This window comes from Desmodus rotundus, chromosome 12, assembly GCF_022682495.2.
Source record: "Desmodus rotundus isolate HL8 chromosome 12, HLdesRot8A.1, whole genome shotgun sequence".
Classification (NCBI taxonomy): Eukaryota; Metazoa; Chordata; class Mammalia; order Chiroptera; family Phyllostomidae; genus Desmodus; species Desmodus rotundus.
In genome coordinates this window covers 87378427-87398703 of record NC_071398.1, presented here as the reverse complement: position 1 = coordinate 87398703, position 20277 = coordinate 87378427, and the positions used below count along the sequence as shown (strand labels likewise).

At 43.4% G+C, this 20277-nt stretch overlaps 1 protein-coding gene across 3 annotated transcripts in view; it reads right to left on the bottom strand.

Moving 5' to 3' along the window:
- Nucleotides 1-15884: 15884 nt before the first annotated feature.
- The window catches only part of KCNK2 (potassium two pore domain channel subfamily K member 2), an 89918-nt gene continuing 85525 nt past the window's right edge, over nt 15885-20277 (bottom strand). For 2 of the 3 annotated variants that reach the window (XM_024551430.4, XM_024551446.4), the window contains exon 7: nt 15885-19491. In XM_024551430.4, the coding sequence (XP_024407198.1) occupies nt 19174-19491 (318 nt within the window). In that variant the 3' untranslated portion in view covers nt 15885-19173. The remainder of the gene's footprint in view (nt 19492-20277) is intronic. The other variant, XM_053915835.1, reaches the window with a different exon arrangement.

Genomic DNA, 20277 nt, shown 5'->3' with positions numbered 1-20277 from the left:
TCTGAATAAGGCTCCTGGCCATTCATCACACTCTGGGAGGAAACAAATACTGAAATCTGGCTCAGCCCAAAGCATAACCAGAAAGGAATCAATGTACCCTCGGCACCCTCTCCAAGATCGATCGTCTTCCCTGTTGTGCTCCCCCACAAGACGAGGCTCCTGCTGCCCCCGGGCCCACCTGGTGTGGTCTCCCACCTTGGCCAGCCCCTTCTCTGCGCTGGAGTTACCTTCTGGCTCCGACAGAATTGCTGTCTGCTCTCCCTTTCCCTTGGGATCTTACTGAATTCTTTAATGAACTTTTCAAGTGTTAGTGGGTTATTATGCATGTTTCTCTTGCTCCACACAACAGTTTGGGGAAAATATATGATTTCTCTTGACTCTAATATAATATTTTATGTAAGCATATAAGCACAATACACTGTATATGTTTTTATAGGCTTGTTTTTTCATATACGCTTACTACTACAAATTTTGGGTATATGATATGTGCTTCCTAAATAATGATGTTTTAAATATTTAACTTTAGATTACAGACTTTTATACTTGCAATGTTTTAATATTTATAACATTTACATTGTATTTGACTGAATATTTCTTCTTATAATCTACTAAGAATGGGCTTTATTTCCAGTGTTTTGGTAATAGAATTGTGGCGACAATTCAACCTTGAGCTTCACCTCAAATCCAGATGGGTCTGGTCCCATCTCGCTAGCCGGTGCTCTGTGCCCAGCGGAAGCCTGGCTGGGGGGGGCCTGGAAGAGAAGTACAGCATGATGACTTTAGCAAAGCAACAAAACGCCAAGATCACAAAGAAATACCACTTTCAGTTCGGGCTGGTGGCTGTCACTCAGCATCTACTCCCAATCCAGCCACGTGGGTTCATTTCTGTGTATGGGAGGCAAAGGGCTGTAGGTAAAAAAAATAACATCGTTTTTAAGAATTCAATTTCTCAGTAAACTATTGAAGTCTTAAAGCAAAATTGCTTTTGGGGCTATTCCCCACTGTGCCCCCAACAGTGGCACAGCTTTAGCAGCGGAGGAGTCACATATATCGCAGCGGGGGGCGTTCCCTAAGAGAGGCCGTGGTGAGTAGGGTTAGTGGACAGGAAGCCGCCCGGAGCAGCTCTGCCTCGGGCCAGCTGACCGTGTGGGTTCTTGACTTTGTAGAGGAAAGATTTCACAACATGAGTCCGGGTGATTTTGACAGTATTTTTATTAAAGCTGGGGACAGCGAAACGAGGGAGGACTTAGGCTAGAAGAAGCAACAGGATAAAACCTAGGCAGGGCTCTGTTTCGGCTCCCTGGAGACGTTATAGGAAGGAAGTGAGCCAACGCGTGGCTGCATGCAGCTCACGGGGAGTCAGAGAAAAAGGGGCCTTGGAGACAGGATCTTGTGGATAGGACCCTCAGGGTTTAGGAGAAAGTAAAATGTTCGTGCCCAGGAAGGGCCACGAGGTCTTTGTCCTGAGGGTTTTTATCTCTCTTGTGTGGGTAAGAATCTTGGGGGAGGGTTTCAGCAGAATATGCACCAGCTTTCCAGGTGCATTTTTTAATCTGGTGTTGCACCAAAATGAGCATATGGGGGTGAGGGGGTTGGGGATTATTCTTTGTCTGTTTTACTGTTTTACTTTTATTTTGGGTCTCTCTGGCTCTAATGGGGGTTTTGTTATTTGTTCCCCGACTTCATCTGTCCTTGGGTTTAGCTGGCACAAATGGCCTTAATTTGGTCTGTGTCCTCTATGTCCCAGACCGGGGTGATTTAAGCTGTGTATTCCCTGGTTAGGGGGAAGAGGTGTGAACCATTTGCTCTCAAACGTCCTCAGTTGGGGAAGATAAGGTCTTGCGACTCACTAGCTGGCTGTAAGTTGTCCAAAGTGTTTGGTCTTGTTTAAGTTCTTGTCTCAGCTTCCCCATTCCACTTGTCCAGGAATTTTCCTAGCTTCTCACTACCCTGCCACAGGGACATTTAATGAGAGATGGCAGTGCCTCGGGAGAGACACAAAGCAAAGAGGAGGCTCCCCAGGACACTTGTTTCTGGGCTCACGGGAGACACCTCTGGGAGCAGCATTCACCAGGAGGTGAGAAAAAGACCGCAGAATGTTAAGGTCTTACTAATGACGTGACCCCACCTGTCCCTGTGATCTGACCACTACTGGGGAGTCTGGTCACATAATCAACACGTTTAAAACATCTCTGTATTTACAAGGTTTTTTTCCTCCCTGAAATTATTTCCTTGGGCTACTATCCCAGAAGTGAGAAGATTATGTAAATGCTGGGGTAACATTTATGTCTCTTTTGAAAATACATTTACTTCTGGGGTTTTCAAGAGACACACAGTTCCTTTAGGAAACAAGGAGGAAATATATTTTGGGGAAGATGAGACTTCTGAAACCACTAATATTCCAGGCTGTATCAATCTTCATAGTTTTCATTCTCAGAGGGCTGGCACTAATTAAAGTCTCCCTTTACTAACTGTAATTGATCAAAGAAAGAAATATGGCTTCTGAATAGATGTAATTGGATGTGCTGTAATTATACCAACTTATTACAGATGATTGCATCTAATTTAGCTTCAGAGTCATTAGGCATATAGATTCATTTAAAGGGTAAAGGAAGTTTCCTGATGTATTTTGTTTGTGGTCAGCATCACCCTTGGACTATTCCAGAAACTTTCCTGCCTGTGGGTCAGTCCCGACTTGTTTAGTTTTTTTTTTTCTTATATAATAGTGTAGTCCCTTTGGGATCTGAAAGGTAAATTATTCTTTTCTTGCAAGTGGGCAACAAGATTGAGTAGAATGTGTTTACCCAAAGAAATGATTCTTAGCAGCAGAAGCAAAACTCCACAAAAAACAACACAGAAATTTTCATCCAGATACCTATTAAAAAACAGGAAGTAATGAAAAGATGCATATTTTCTTTCATGCTTAATATTTTTAAAAATAAGAGACATTATTTCTATTTGTATTTCCATGGTGAGGTATAGTTATGATTTCTTGCCTATGGTATAATGCTTCTTTTTCACTGAAACTATAGTTAATATTCCATGACAATTTGTAAATAGAATGAAAGTCAAACCCAGGCCCAGGGTGTCTATAATGTAGCCACAAATCATCTTTAAAATGTCCTCATTGCTTTTTTCCATCAGTCATACCAAATTATTCCCTTTGTCACAAATATAGTTTTGGTCATTAATAGCAAGATACTGATCTATAGGGGATCAGGTCTATGGCCAGGTGGGAATGGAAGTGGGAGAGTTCTGGGTTTCTCTAAGAATCAGAGCACAAGTATTAACTGTATTTGATTTCATCGGTCAGTAGAGACCTGGACACAACCGGGTAACGAGGAAGCCTCCGATCCCTTTACTGGTGCTTGTCTTCCTGTGCACTCTACCCCCGCCCCCCAGGGTAGTGGGGTAAACTACCTGCGGCAGTCACGCGGGTGCCCCATTCAGATCTTCCTCCAAAAAACCCTGCTGCGCAGTGTAGAGCTGATTGACAGCTTCCAGTGGGCACATTGTTTGGATCCACCGCATCATTTACCCCAGGCCCAGCTTCTGTTGGGCTCTTCTGAGCCAACAGCTGAAGACAGTAGGGTTATTAAGACCAGACCATTTCTGCCTGATGTAGATTCTTCCAATGGCGGCATTGGTCCGGGGCCTTCCACTTTTAAAAAGCCAGTCTGGCTTCTGCTGCTGAATATCTCACCTGCCAGCCATAGAGACCAACACTGACCCCCCAGTATGGCACCATTCATCAAAAAGACCAAATGACCGCTTGGTGGCAGGTTTGGTACATTGAGCCCCTCCCCCTCTGGAAGGGCCAGCAGTTTATCCTCACAGGGATAGATAACTACTACAGGTATAGATTTACCTTTCCTGCTCACAAAAACCTCGTAACGTGCCATGGTCCGGGGGCTTATGGAATGCCTGATCCACAGGCGTGGACATCACATAATATAACATCTGACCAAGGGGCCTGCTTCACAGTGGAGCAGAGGCAAGAGCGAGCCCATGACCACGACCACAAAATCCATTTGTATAACATACCACACCACTCAGAAATAGCTGGCTTCCTAAGCCAGGTTATGACAGGAAGCGCTCTGAGACTGAACATCTGCTTCCGTACCTGGAAAACAAGTACAGACTGAAGAAAGAGGCTGGCCGCTCCAGTTTGTCAATTAATAGAGTTTATTAAGGGGACTCACATCTGAGGTACATCTTGGGCATCAACAAGACAACATGGAGCCCTGGTTGGCGTGGCTCAGTGGATTGAGTGCCGGCCTGTAAACCAAAGGGTTGCTCGTTTGATTCCCAGTCTAGGGCGCATGCCTGGGTTGTGGGCCAGGTACGCAGTAGGGGGCACACGAAAGGCACCCACACATTGATGTTTCTCTCCCTCTCTTTCTCCCTTCCCCTCTCTAAATATAAATAAATAAAATCTTTTTGAAAAAGGCAACATGGATGTCCTCCATACGGCATGGCATACACTAAAGAATTGTATAGAAGGGAGCAGGATGGATAGGGGTATTATGGCATGACCCACCCCAGACAAGGGGAAGATGTCTTACATGCTTGCCCAGGGCCTCGTCCAGGAACCAGCATGCCTGGGACATGGGGAGGGGTGGATGGTCTCTGCGCGAATGCAGAGGAAGGCATTTCTGTTCCAGCCCAGATCTAGCTGAGTCCGGCTCAAGGGCTCAGCAGTGATCATAATAAGTTGGGGAAAAATAGTGAAAACACAGCTCAAGCACCAGCTTGGAAGCAATAGTCTTCAAGGATGAGGGGCTATTTTTCAGGATGCAGTATACCCATTAAATCAAGACCTTTGCATCTTGCTGTGTTCTCACCATGCGGACACAAGAGCCTGGAAATCAAGGGATGGAATCATGTGCAGCGATTCATGGGGAAACTTTCTGCTTCCTCTATCTGAGCGTTGCAAGGTTGTGTATTTTTGGTCCCCATAGCAGGCATGCCCTTGTAAGGTACACCATAAAGGTCCCATGGAAAGACAAGCTTTGGCTGCTGCCAGGCACTCCACCCTCCTTGTGTCCGGGGTTCAGTAGGTGAGAAGAAGCACATCTTGGTAGAAGTAACTAACCCTAATTAGCAGGAGAACGTAGGACATTTTTACACAATGGAGGCAGAGAGGACTGTGTGTGAAACAAACGCAATTCACGTTTGTGTCCCTGGGTGCTCGCTCACCCAGCTGTGACTGGAAATGGACGTGAGCGACAACCCAACCTGAGATGCATATAATTACCAAGGATTTGGAGCTTTTGAAAATAAAAGCTTGGGTTACACCATCAGGTAAGCCACCACGACCTGCTGAGGGTGAGGGAAATTTAATATGAATAGTGGGTTAAAAAAAAAAAAAAAACAAGTACCAATTGCAACCCCAAGACCAGCTGCAGAAATGAGGGCTATAGGTTCCCTATGATCCTCCCTCTTAGAAGTTTTGTATGCACAGAACAGGCTCCAAATGGTCCTATTCTATTAAATGAGATAATGAATTGCTTTCCAGGGACAACAGACCCAAGCCGCAAGCCATGCAGCAGAAGCATGCGCAGAGGAGAGAACTCGGACCTCTAGATGCATCCAGAATCAAAGTCTTGCTCCCTGACCACAGAACCAAAGAACTTGTACACAATCAAAACTTGAACACCTGACCCCTTTCAGAAGCAGAGAGTCCATTTTCCAGAAAGGTCCTGTGTTGATACCTCTTTACCATAGCTCCAATGTCCTCCAATTAAGACTCACCCCAGCAGCGCTTCTGCACACCTTGTTCTCTTTACACACTGAGAAACCCTCCCGGAACCCTGGGTGGGGAGTTCAGGCTTTTGAGCATTAGCTTCCTCTTCTCCTGGGTGGCGCCATTTATAGTAAAATAGCCCATCTTTCTCCACTGAAATTCTCAGTGTTTAGTGTTTGGCTCTGTAAGAGTTTTCCTCGCAGGAAGAGAAGCCCACAGGTACCACGGAGGAGGAACTCTCCAAACAGGTATGGAAAGATGGCCAGGGTCGTGCCCTGCTCGGCTCTCCCTTCATAGAAACTGCAGCAGGGCGCAGAGCTGATTGCCTATAACTGCAACAACTTGGGTTCCCTTTGCATCTCTGCCAGGCTGTTCCCAGCCGATATATGAACATAGTGGGTGTATTAGTGAAAGGTTACTTCTGCCTGAGGTAGAATTTCTTTAATGGCAAAGTATGCCTGAGGATTCCTCTTCAGCTTGGCCAGAACTTTTTAAAAAACTCTTGTCATTTGAGATTCGTCTTGCCCAGCCCTCCCTTCCTTCCTTTTACAGATATCAGACTAGCACTGTAGTCAGTAGGCACTTTTGAACACGCCTGCCCCCTCCCCATTCATACTTCGTAGCTGTCAATCCTCAGAAAGAAGAGACATACCAAGAAGGGCTCCTGGTGGCTAACTGGGCTCACACTAACAACCAGAGCCTAGCAGCCGTCTCTAGACAGAAGCCTCTCACACAAACTGCCCTTCAGGGAGAAGCCTGCACTAAGCTGCCTGTCTCCTGCACTGCCTGCCTGCCTGTGCTGAGATCCTTCGTCTGAACAAGCCCTTATAAAGGAGTTCCCAGAACTGTATTTCAACCAATAGGACTGAGACTTCCCCCATCCAATCAGAACTATGCAGCTGTATTCCCACCCCCCCATTAGCATTTTCACCCACCAATCAGAGTAACTTCAGTGTGACCAATCAGGACAATGCTTCTTGGATCAACCAAACTACAAGGATTTGGAGCCCTCATTTGCATGAAGACAATCCAATCAGGGGCCAGGAGTGGGGACTTCTCTCTAAAATTTAGCTCCCCTATGGTTCAGGGAGCACACTTTGTCTTCCCATCAAAGACTGAAGACTATGTTACCTGGGCTAGAATTTCAAAGACCTCAGCAGAGAGCGGAGCTGTCTAGCAGGAAAGGGGCCTTGTTCCAGGGCTGCCTTGCCCCTGGGCTACCTATAGCCATGCTGTTCCCCATCACTGCTGTTTCATAATTTATCTGTGACACTATTAAACTCTTCTATAGCTATGCTGATATCACAGCTATATTGTATCATAACTGAGCCATTTGCACTGAATAAAGTTTCCTTCTTCACCACATCCCAAATTGGGTATTCCTGTTGGTGTTGAATTGGCGCCAACAATCATCAGTTGACATAAGTATTGTTCGAGCTTTAATTGTTTTCCCTCAAGAGATATGTGGAAGTTCTAACCCCTAATATTTGTAAATGTGACTTTATTTAGAAATTGGGACTTTGCAGATAGAATCGACTTTAGATGAGGCCTTTAGGGTGAGTCCTTAATCCAACAGGACACTGCTATCCTTTATACGAAGAGAAATTTGGAAGACACGGAGGGAAAACAGTCAGATGAAGACAGAAGCAGAAATTGGAGTTATGAGACCACATGCCAGGGGATGGCTGGGTTTGCCAGATACTGGAAGAGATGCGGAAGTATAGGGAACTGTTCCACACGTGGGAAACGTAGCCCAGCTCCCACTCAGGAAAGCCAGTGGGAGTGAGATTTGGCACACAGGACCCACGCCCCTGGACAGATTCTCCCATGGGGAATCGGGTCTGCATTGTACCTAGGCTGCTATGAGACTTGCTTTTGCTAAAACTCCCTCACCCTGGATTGAGGCAGCAAATGTTTACAGAGTATCTTTAACTTCCTAAAGTCTGTGCTAAACCACCCAAGTATGGAGTGTAACCAGTTCAGCCACTTTTCCCCTGGAGCTGTAACATCCTTCTCTTTGAAGTAATTAGCAGCATTCTGTCCTTTGTTGTCTGTAAAAGGTAATCACCTACAGTGAACCTGTGCACAGTAAACGAGGACCATCCTCGATGTAATGAGCCCAGAAGAGCAATAAAAGCCTGCCCAGGCAGGGGTCAGCTCTCTCTGGCCCTCACACCCTCTCTCACTTAGAGAGTGGCCATGCCGTCCCTTTTTCTCCACAGGATTTCTGTAGTCCGTGTGTATTTGTCTATTGTTGGCACAACACATGGATCCCGCCAGCTGGGATCTGCATATCATGGAAGGATTTTCCCTAGAGGCCTTGCAGGGATCGTGGCCCTGCCAACACCTTAATCTCAGACTTCTAGCCTTCAGATTGTGAGACAATAAATTTCTGTAGTTCTAAGCCACCAGGTTTGTGATACATTGTTATGGGAGCCCTAGGAAACAGCACAGGTATTTCCCTAGATAATCTTGCATGTCTCACCCTGTTATCACATCTGATTGGAGCAAAGAGGAGGAGGAGTAAGAGGACTTCAAATAATTTTACTTCCTCCTTAATATCAAAATCTCATTACCCTCGCTAGTTATATTTAGCATATTAATTCTTCCATAAGGTCTTCTGTGAATCTCAAGATGAATGAGGTCCTATCTCCACCAAATCTAGTAGTTTCTTCCTAACTCTGATGACGTACCACTTTATGTCTTCTATTCTTTTCTGTATATATCTTAATAAAATTCTAATTGAAAACTGGTATGTATTATTTCAAAAATGACATTAGACCAGATCTGATTTTTAAAAAATATTTTTCCAGAGAGCTCAATGTGTGACATTCAGCAAAAGCCAGTTTTATCTGTTTTCAAGTAAGTGAAAACGGCATTAATATGAGGTTTTGAGATGCTGGGATGGTCAGTTGTGAGAGACAGGAGCAATCTGTCTAAATCTATGGTATAATGAGGTACATTAGATGTATTAGGCCATGAGATGATGTATTTATAGATTCTTTAAAATAAAGTTTAAATAACATATAAAGCTAATTCTTCTGTCTTATTCAATCCAGTTATGACTTATTTGGGCTTGTGGTTTTTAGTGAGCTATCCACATTCTCCACATCGGTTCTTAATTATTTCAAGCAAACATCTTTCAAGTGACCGGCCAAGAACTCTAGACTGTGTCCAGCTCCTTGGCATTCACATTGTTGTCCTCACTATGCTCTGCCCAACTGAGGATCTCACCCAAACGGGAAGTAAACACCACTCTTGATCTTTTCGCTCTGCGAAGAGCCTTTGTCACCCTTTCATGTGAAAGCTGGAGAACCATGTAACACACTATAACATCTGAATCTACAAGAGATTTGTCTGAGTTTATGCTTAAGGTGCCAGTTTCTTCCGGCTCTCAGAGGACCATTCGCACACCACTTGCTTTTTACACTGGGCCAGAAGGGATTGCAGATCTTATTAGAAATATTATTCATATGCAATATTTCCTGATGATAAAGGATATGCAATGGCATGTAATGAAGGCATACTTAAATACCGAGCAAGGTGAAATGCATTTCACGTATGGAGAACCAATAATATTGTACCTATACCTTTAATGGCCAGTTTTCCATTCTCTTTTGAGATTTAGATTTTTAAAGTATGTGTATTGGGCTATGAACTCTCTGAGAAGATCTATTCCAAAATTATTTTATTAGCTCACTTCGTGAACAGCTTAAACTTGTACCTGAAACCAAAAGTGATTTTCTTAAATACGTAATGAGGTTCAGTTGGTTTAATCATGAGTACGGCATCTAACAGATCTGCATACAGAGCACATCCGGCTCCCACTTTTTAAGATGCATAGCCTGACCAAGTCGTCAGCAGCCCTAGGGGGTGCTGCCAGAGGCCGTGACCGTCGCCTTGTCCTTCCTGCAGCTGTTACCCTTCTCCGTCTGGGCTGGGGCAGTACTGTGGTCCAGAGTGTTGTTTAGCCATAAAAGTGTCTCCAACCATAACACACTCTCCATAGAATGAGCATTACATCAGGAATGATTAAGATTTTTAAAAAAATATTTGTATAATTTTTTCTCTGAAAATGTGAAAGATATATTTGAAAAATTGGGATTAAAAACAAAGATGATACTTGGTCAAATTACCAATTTATATACATAACCTATATTTTTTTCAATGTCTACATTTCCTTGAGTGAAAATAAAGAGTATAACACAGCATTTCCCCAATTATGTTCAGGATTATCTATGGAATTATTAGCTATGGTATAAGCATTATGGTTGAAGCTTGTCTGGTCAAGTAAAGAAAATGATGGGCCAAACCATTTGTGGGGTTCAAAATATGTCCCCAAATAGCACTGTGGCTTCCTGCTTTCTCTGTTTCTGTGATCCCCATTCTTTGGGAAGCCCGCCGCCCTGTTATGAGGGCTCTCAGAGGTGCTGCGGGAAGGCAGGTGGATGTGCTGAAGGCTGAGGCCTCCGGTCACCAGCTATGTGAGTGACAACCTTGAAAATAGATCCGCCTGCCCCAGTCAAGCCTTTGTGGAACTGCAGCCCCCGCCAACGGCTTGTCTTCCAAAGACCCTGGGCCAGACCACCCAGCTGCGTCATTCCCTGGCTCCTTGTCTTTAGAGGCTTTGTGAGGTAACGGATGTCTGTTTTAGGTTGTTAAGCGGGAGTAATTAACGCACACAGATTCTTTACTGTAGGGCTTCGCAAAGCCTGTAGCTTCCTGGTGTCAGTTACGTGTCTTTAAGGCAGTTAGGTGTACTGTGTGGTGAGTATGTACATTTTTCCTTTTTTTACCACGAAACATTCTTTTTCCAAAGAATCCTGAAGGGTAGTGTTTCACTAAGTATTTTGGGGCAAGATTGATACAGGGCTCTGATTCTTCACAGCCACGTTAACGAGAGAGCAGATTGGCTTGGTTGTGTAACAATTTCAGAGCGGTCAGTTTAGAGAAGTCTGGAGAAGCCCAGGCGCACTAGGCTAAGCGGTGCCCCCAAGTGCAAACCATCCCAAACCTTTGGTCTTCGGTGCGTTTCCCGCAGCGTGCAGAGGGCATTGCTACACCTAACTGGCAGGAAATTATCAAGATCTGATTAAGTAGATATTTTCTTTGCAAAGAGCTGCTGCCAAAATAATTCATGAACGTTAGAGTCCCTCATTGTGACGGGGTCCTGTTTCATTGCCAACTGTAAGAAAGTTCCAAACTGCAAATGCTAAGCCTTTCTAATTCAGCTTTGCCACGTGGAGGGCATTCGCAAATTAATAGGAAATGTACTTTTTAATGACTCCATGGAAATTCAGCCTTGTTTTACCGCAGGAAATTGCTACTTAGATGAGAACGAGACCTTTTCAAGGGACACTCTCCTGTTACGGGCGGCTTCTTCAGAGAACCTAGGGAAGAAAGACTGAAAGAGGATTTACAGAAGTCTCAGTGTAAAAGCGTTTTCAGAAAGGCTTGTTCTCAGGCTGTTAGCCTCCAAATCACAGAGACCTCGCTAATGCAGGCTTGTGACAAGCGTGGCACATGGAACTGCTTACTATCTGACCACTTCCTCTGGTTATGAGGGTTGCCCACTGATGGACAATGTAAGAATTTCAGACCACAATGTCAAAAATGGCTTCAATTCCACTTAATTGAATCACATGAGCTCTCTTTTTAGCACTTGAATTGAGTCCAGTCCATTCAGAAGGAACTGCAGGCAACTTACCTACCTCTCCTTATTCATTGGTTTCATCGCCTTGGTTTGAACAAATTTTGGAGCTGAAGTGAAAAGGTTTCACTTTTCACTTTGGCTACCTAGCAGCTAGGAGTCATATAAATGGCTCAGCCATCACCTCTGCATATGTATATTTTTTCTTTTATTTCTCTCCACCATCGACCTGACCTACTCCAATATATAATTTCTACAGTTGCCTTCAAAATAGAGCCTGAGTCAGCAACTCAGGTGCCTGCGATATTTGGAGGTAGGCACTCAGGAGAAAGAGAGCGAGGGAAGTGGTCTGCCACCGGGCAGAGGACGCACAGGGATGTGGCCTCAGCTGGCATCTAGCCTCAGCCTGACCCCACAGAGATATCTGGGGCATAAGTTGCACATTTAAAGAAACACACCTGCCTTTTGTTAACCCCCTGTCAATTATTGGCTGCCGGTGGCCCACATTGGGGTGGGAATGGGGCTGGGGCTGCGTAACCCCCCAGGGAGGTGGCTTCTGACCTGTAGAAGGTTGCTTTCCAGAAAAGGCGGCAGCTGGGAACTGTTAGCGGCAGCACTCAGAGCAGCTGGGGTGGGGTCCGCAGACCAGTGAACTGGGATCCAGGTCAGGCACCGCCAGTACCCACTAGAGTTGTCATGTGCATTTCATTTGTGTTTCCCTATTTGCATGTATGAGTTAGTTATATTTTTTCCAAGAACAGAAGATGTCCTGCCAACACATGGTGAAATTAATAGATCCAAAATGAAGCAATGTAGACAGGGCTAAAAACATGGACAAACAGTATATACACTCTCAGGATGAAAAGTGTTTGCCGCAAAGAAAACGTACAGTGTTGTTATTGTAGGACCAGCCCAGAAGCTATGCTTGACCAATGCCGAGATTGAAAGGGTTCTGAGACCCTTCTCATTGAATTCCCGTGAGAGGGATTTTCGACTTTCATTGAAACACACCTAACCTACATGTATCATTCAAAACTGGGTTAACCTTTAGAATATCATTTCAACATTGACTGTGGAGACTTCACCTTTTTGTTATTAATGTGCAGACTTGTAATGTCAGTGATTCCCACTTTCCGTTCCCTACGCAGGACTCCTGGCCAGAGCTCATTTGAGTATTCTAACTCCCCGTGAAGGGTTGCCACCTGGGGGGCTCCACAGGCGCCTTAAATTCAAAACATCAGCCTCCCCCGCAAGCCTTCTCCCTTTTTCCTGGAGCTTATGCCCCTCATCTAGCCATGGGCGCCAGCGTCCACCCAGCGTCCCTGGTGTGGTTCCCACCCCAATCCCTCTCTCAGGGACCTCGCAGGCCCTCTGACTTTCTGCCATGCGCCTCATCTTTCCCCTCCGCATCCACTCCACACTTTTGCCAGACTGATCACTCTAACAGTAAGGTTTTTAATTTTGAGAGAGAGAGAGAACCACCGATTCGTCGTTCGAGCGATTTACGCGTTCATCGGTTGGTGCCAGAGTGCTCAGTCTGCGAGCACAGATCTGCCCACATTACTCCCCATTTTGGAGTTTGAGATTACTCCCCTACGTGTCACCCTTCTGGTCCAACCGTAGGCCAGTTCATGCGGGGAACTGGTGCTACGGGAGAAGCCACGCTTCCCACAGTCAGCGTACTGGAATTTCCTGGGCGGAGTTGCAGGCAAGAACTTAGATACAGGCGCCTCCTCGTGGGGGGCCTCCTTACTAAGGCCTCAGTTGAAGCACTTTTCTCCGCCCTGACTCAGCTACTTTCCACTGCTAGCCCCTCCCCCTTTCCTCCCGCCTCGGCCTCTCCAGTCGGTAAAAAAAGCAAGAAAGAGCCTTTTGTTCAGGGCCCCTCTGCACTGAGAGGCATCTCTCCCTCCCTGCTGCTTGTCATTGTCCTACCCGTGCCTGTCGTCTCCTAGACTGCAGACATTTGTTCGGCTTCATATTTCTAGTGATTGGCACATTAAAGGCCCTTGAAAAATGTTGACTGGGTAAACCATTTGTTTGCACATACACTGTAATCATTGAAGAGATCCATACACTTGGCTAATCTGCTTGCATATATCCAGACCTTGGCCTTGGCAGAGCCAGCTTTCTCAGTGTATGTGTAAACTCCGAACTGCTGCACCTGAGAAACAGGAAGGGTTGGCTAGGTGTCTTGGCAGGATCCTGATGCTAGTCTCTTCTCAACTCTGAAATACTTGGGCATCATCAAATTTGAGTCTGGACCAGACATTGCCACTTCCTGATACTCATTAAAATTTTTTTCAATAAAAATAGAGAAACTACAGTCTAATGCGGTAATATTTAAAAGTCTAAAATGTTTTTAAAACAAAGGAGATAGTAGGATAAAAATTGTCTACATGTTAGTCTGCATTAATGGAATCGTGTAAAAAGGGGGACTGTCCACAAAGTCAAGCATCAACTGAATGACAATCAATGTTAATTCTGAGTTAATTTCAAAATTATACCATGTAAATGACTAACATTCTCTGTTGGATACAGTTCAAAATGTGCCTAATAATGGATTTCTTCCCAGACTGCTTGGGAATGTGTGTCAGCATGAAAAAGCTCAGTTTTATTTGGCAAAGATAATGCACATTTTCTTTCTGCTAATAAAAGGCATCCGTTTACTACTATTAGCAAGTATGTTTTGCAATTAATTTCTAAACAAATTTTCAAGATTAGATTGAAAAGCTTTGATAGTATCTATTCTGAGCCAAAATTTGGAAATAAAAATAACGAAACCCTTGCTTACAAGGAGTAAGAGTGTATAATAATGCCGAATAAACGGCAAGTCTGTCTAGCTAAAAAATTGGCTTTGACTTTTTTATACACAATGAGTAACTAGTACTAGCTTGTCAGCTAATAGGAGAAATATTTGCTGTTTGTATCCCATTTACTGCTAAGCCAGTAAAAGAGGACAGATAAATATTTGTGGAACTGAGAAAATTTGGGATTACTTATACCCAAGGATCCTTCAGATGGTTACATAGTTAAATCTCTGTTTTCATCTTCATTCATCTGTTCAGCATGTATTTTTTGAGCATCTACTATTGTACTTTGCTAGTGTTTGGAAATAACATAGTAAGTTAAAACCAATGAATTACATTCTAGCGGGAAAGACAGATAATAATCAAATAAGAAGAGTGATGAATATCTAATCATGACCTTAGGGAAACAGGGTTTTATAAAGTATATTATGAAGGTACCTGAATTTTTATCAGGGAAGGCTTATCAGAGAAACTGATACTTGAGTTGGGTTCTGAAGGATGCGTAGGAGTTTGTTAGGTGAGCAAAGTTGAGGAGCGAAAGGAAAGCAAGTATTCCAGGCAAAGGGAACAGCATCAGCATAACCTTGTGATCAAAGAGAGAAATCTGGTGAGGTTGGACTATAGAGCATCAGGGAGTAATACAAGATGAGCCTGGAAAGGACGGCATAAGGGAAATGAAAAGAAGGCCATGTGAAAGACTATAGTCCTACTCCTAAAAAATGAAAGACGATTCGTGGATACAAACTGGAGGGTAACACAATCGGATTTGCACATTCAAAAGACCACTCTTCATCAATGACAGGTGCAGAGAATGATACAAAAGCAGTCAGAGTAGAAGGTGAGATGTGGTGGTGGCTTGGATTAAGATAATGGCTGTGTATACATTCCAGACTTTCAGGATGCAAGTCCACAGGGCTCGGTGATAGGTGGGTGTGGGCTTGAAGGAACGAAGGAAACATAAAGGATGACTTTCTCAACCTGACGGATGGTGGTGTCATCTGCCGAAATAAGTGACATCAAAGGAGGGCCCGGTCTGGGGAAATACTATGCAGGTCTCAGATATGTTGAAGGGCCTTTGAGAAGTGGAGATAACTAATGGGAGCTAGCTAGATGGATGTGGAGCCCAAAGGGAAACCCAAGTCTAAGAATGCAACAGAGAAAGAGCGATGAGTTTTTGGTGGATGTACAGAAGAAATACTTTGGAAAGGAATGACAAAAGAAAAGTAAAAAAAAAAATTGTAAATTGAAAAATACATAATACAGTGAATATACTTTATAATGTGAATACTGGAAAATAACAATTTGCTTTATGAATAGTAGAAATAGTAAGAATTTGGGCTTAGTGAACACGTGGTATTAAGTCAAACAAACAGCAGAGTCAAAATTCCTGGCCATTGGAACTAATCCCTGTATATTAGGAAGGGGCCTTTGAGATCAGCGGGGAGGTATCACGTGAGAAACAAAAGCTGTATAAACCTTCGAGAGGGGTGGGAAGAAGGCATGTGGAGCTTACAAAGCTTCCCTTTATTAAGATGATCACAGTGAATTACTCTCAAGAGTTCCTATCAAAAGGAGTTGTTTACTCCTTGCCATCTCGGAACCAACGCACGCAGAAGTGAGAGGCCAGGAAGTTTCACTATAAAAGGACATTTAAGTAAACCATGCTGAAGCCAAAATCATGTATTAGTTTTAATGGAGTTATGAGTATTCAAATAGAGACATTTTTTACTTCACACATAAGCAAATTTATACTAACACTTTAATAAGGAATGCAAACCACAAATAAGTTTTGATTTTACTAGAACAGCAAACATTTCTTTAAAAAGGAAAACAAAAGTTGATCGAGGCCTCCAGTTCTTAGGCATAAATATCTATCTCATGTCTTCAGAATGTCTAAATTTTTTGGGTTTTGGTATTCCATCTAAAACTTCCCTTCCTCTGTTTGAACTCCTAACCTTAAGAATCAAAGAATTCTATACTTTTTTTACACAGACTAAAGAGGGAGTCAGCCTTTTTTATTCGTCCCACGTTCCTTAAAATACGAGAAACCAAAGTCCTCCACGCTGCTTCCCCATTGTTTTTGAAGGGCCAAGACGTAAAAGATTCCATTTTTTCTTGCTTTAGAAATTTCACTCCTTCCTGTATTGTAAGAGTGAAATAACATTGACAAATTGGCTGTGTGACATGAGCTATGGAGCAAAGTATAGATTTATGAAATAAATGGAAAGAACTCCAAAATAATCACTTTTACATTTGTTGTAAGGTGGACAGGGAGCCTTGTCCAGAATTCGGGTCTAAGATTTCAGATCAGAGAGTTCCAGGTCTTTGCTGGTTCTAGCACGTAACTCTTTTTTCCAAATATCCTTCAGGGCAAAGCTACTCACTCTTAAACTGGCCCAGTAAAGAAAAAAAAAAGAAAAAAGAAAAGAAAAGAAACAAGCACACTAGAGAACTCTGTAAAAATCATCATCAGTGTTCTCTACAAGAAGTAAAATAAAGCTTGAGAAAGCAAAACTGATATAATGTGCATGCTATTTTTAGATTTCCCCCATCCTAAGGATGATGTGGAGGACCACTTTTAGGATATTTACTGAGCATCAAGTTGCTTGGGAATGAATAAATAAATTTACGGAAGATACCGACCAGGTATATCATCCAAATATTTGGCAGATGAGGTCTAGAAGGTGGGTGGGCAGCTACCATCTTTGGGCCTCGACACTACCAGGATAATTTTTTTTCTTACGAGAAGCACTCCTCAGGTGCCTGTGCTCAGCATTCAGATGACTTCAGTGTCGAGACAAGATCTAATAATGATAAAATAAGGTACTGATACATCATAATTTAATAAAAATCTATCTCAAATGTATATGCTATTTAAAATATTTCAAAAATGAAACTTCAGGATATTGACTTTTAACTAACAGCCATCAGAAAAAAAACCATTACGTACGTTTAACAGGGGTAGTAATGCTGCATCAAAAATATTTATTGAAAATTTTGAATGAAGGAGCCGCAGAATAATTCAGCATAGAAAGAGACACGCTGGCGTTCTACTTAGTCAGAATCAAATCTAAACTCTCAGCAGCAAGCAGGAGACTCAGAAAGTGCTGACTTTCATTACAAACTTTATTTGTCAGTGCAATTCACAGTTTATACATGGTGCAACCCACCATACGAACTTCCAGAACCGTTACTGAGGAAATGGATGTAGCTTTCTTTCTAAAAGAGCCTGACCTTCTAAAATTTCAGTTAGAATTTTTTAAGTTTATAAAAGTACCTTTGACAAGTTAATTGAATATTTACAATTTTAGCTTAAATTTAAATTTTGGAAAATAAGCATCTATTAAGTTGTTTTTATTTAAGATTCTGGGCTTTTTTATTAAGACGAATACGAATGCCACTTATTTAGATACCCCCCCAATAGTAGGAGAAATGTTTTGTAATTACATGGAGGGAAATCGTTTTCTTTCTGCTTTTTCAAAATTATATATACAATGTACAGCAGATCTCAGTATGAAAATAAAAGAAAGAGTAGCAATCTAGTAGGTGCTTTTACTGAATTTCTTCTAAATTTTGGGAACATCCAAAGAGTTACAGGCTATAAAATTAAACTAAAAAGGATTATCAGCCTTTTCTATTAAAAAAAAAAAAAACCCTCTCAAGGTGTACATTGTGCTATAACAGCTTTTTCTCTAATGTCAGAGTTATGCCTACAGTCTGCAATCTCCTTAGGCAAAATCACAGTGGTCCCAGTTTCAACTTCAATCACAACTCCAGACGGACACCCATGGAAGGCCAGGCCTGTGCCCAGCCCTGCCTGCTGCCTCTCCTCCCCCTGTCTGGCAAATGTCACCTAAGGAAAGAAAATCATAAAAGCCTTTTATACAACAAAAAGCAAATCAATGCTGGCAGTATAACGTTTATTAGCAAGTGCTCGTAACACACTGGTTTGCTCTCTTCTCATCAGAATGGCAATTCACACCAATCGTCCTAAGTTGCCTCCAGTAATATCCATTGTTTACAGTTCTCTTCTGCACTATCATATATATATATATATGTATATATATATATGGATTTTCTTCTTCCACCTTTAAAAATGTATAGTTATTAATAAATGATAAATTCCAAATACTGCCAGGGAAAAAGAGACTGGGAGCAGCCAATTTTACCGGCTGGGTAATAATTACACTGGATATATGTACCGCTGGTACCTGAGTCAAATAAATACTCAGAAGGGCCATCTGGGCACCTCCTTCCTCTGCAGTGCCTTTCACACTAGGGTTTCTGAGTGTGGCTTCCATGTCCATCTAACTTGGCATCAACTCCTTCTTCGGGAATCATCACTTCAGTCATTTACACGCTGTTTCCAGCAAGGGATGGTATTCAAATGGGAGTCGTGGGGTAAAGGACTGCAGGTGAGCCTAGGGGTGGGGCGGGGAAGGAGAAACCACACATTAGCTAGAGAGGTTCTGTTTCTTCCTCAGATAAGGCACTGACAGAAAATTTCTTAGGTAAAAGGCTGCGTAAGAATCCCTTGCCATTTACAAACAGAAACGTTGTCTCCCATAAGTGGTCCATATCTAGGCTCAGTTAGGTAGACCCTGAAAAGTTAAGGACCGGTCCCTCGAAGCTACATTATTACCAGGAACAATTATAATTCACTCTGAAGCCTTATGGCACATTAGGGAAAAGGAAGGAAAACAGTCTGGGCACAAAAAGGCATCAGACATTGCTTGTTTTATTCCACTGGTCAAAGCAAGTGGACCGCTCAATAAGCATCATCACAAAGATAGTGCTGGCTCAGAATTCCAAATCCTCTCGATGGTAGATGGCCGTGATGATGCGTGTATCTCTTTTTCCCCCCTTTGGAGTTCATGCACAACTTTAGAAACGCTACCAGCAACAGTCTTAAAGAGCGTCTAGAAGTCCTCACCTATGGCTATGCCTAAGGCTCTTCGAAGAGAAGGCTATTTAATATTCTCAATAACAGCAATTTCCTCGCCTGCACAGTGTGGCGTCAATCCGTTCAAATAGATACTTTCAGTTTTCAGTAAAGGAGGCAAGACATCCCTCTCGCTGGCCAGGTGGTTCACGGACAGGGTCCTCCTGCAAGGGGTCAGCTCCTGGTTGTGGTTCCCAGCCAGTTCTGCGGAGAGCTTCCGCTTAATGGAGGTGGCACGCTGGAACTTGTCATAAATCTCCACACTCAGCCGCCTCCTGGTTTCCTTGAACTCGGCCGTGACGTTGGCTGTCCACTCAGCAGCATGGGCTCTGAACTCTCCCACCTGGAGCACACAGGCAGAGACAAGGCAAAGAGAAACCAACAGGACGGTCAACGTGTGCGCTTTACCTTCCGATCGTTGGCTTTGGTGGGGGGACGGTTTAAACAGAACACTGGCCTGTTGTCACACTGGAGGTCTGAGAGTTGGTGTAATAAGGTCAGGTGTGCGCAGCAAAACGGCATTTTACCTAGATACAGCTCTAAAAAGGAATCTGTGAACGTAAGCTCTTGCAATCAGATTATACAAAAGGTACAAAATGTGTTTGTTTTTGTGCACGAATCCTGTCGTTGCAACTTCTGAAGCTATAAAGAGAAAAGCTTTCTCTAACCTTTTAAAACTTGGTGTGATTTTTTTTTTCACCTGCAATTCAAGAAGCCTTTGGATACAGACAAGGCAGTAGAAGCAGCAGGGCAGAATAAAAGCCCGGACTGGGACCCCAGGTGGCCCAGCCGGTTCTGACAGCACGGAAGCTGCTTGCGTGGGGTGTAAATTCGGGTGTTGGATACCAGAAGTGGTGTGTGCAGGAACTTTGTATGCAGCCCCATAGTGCTCACTTAGGAAACCTCTGCTTACTACATAAACACTAGAGTATCTTGGTGCTGCCTTCAGGGGAAGCAAATGAGGGCCAGCATGTCCATTTTGAGGCCCATTTTAGAGAATGAGTAAGTCCAAGGAATGGTTTCTCAGCACATGCCTGTGGAACTGCTGAAGTTGGGCACTTGGCCTGTCTGAGCTCTCATTTCCTCAGCTGTATATACAGAACAGGCATCTATCTGCACAACACACACC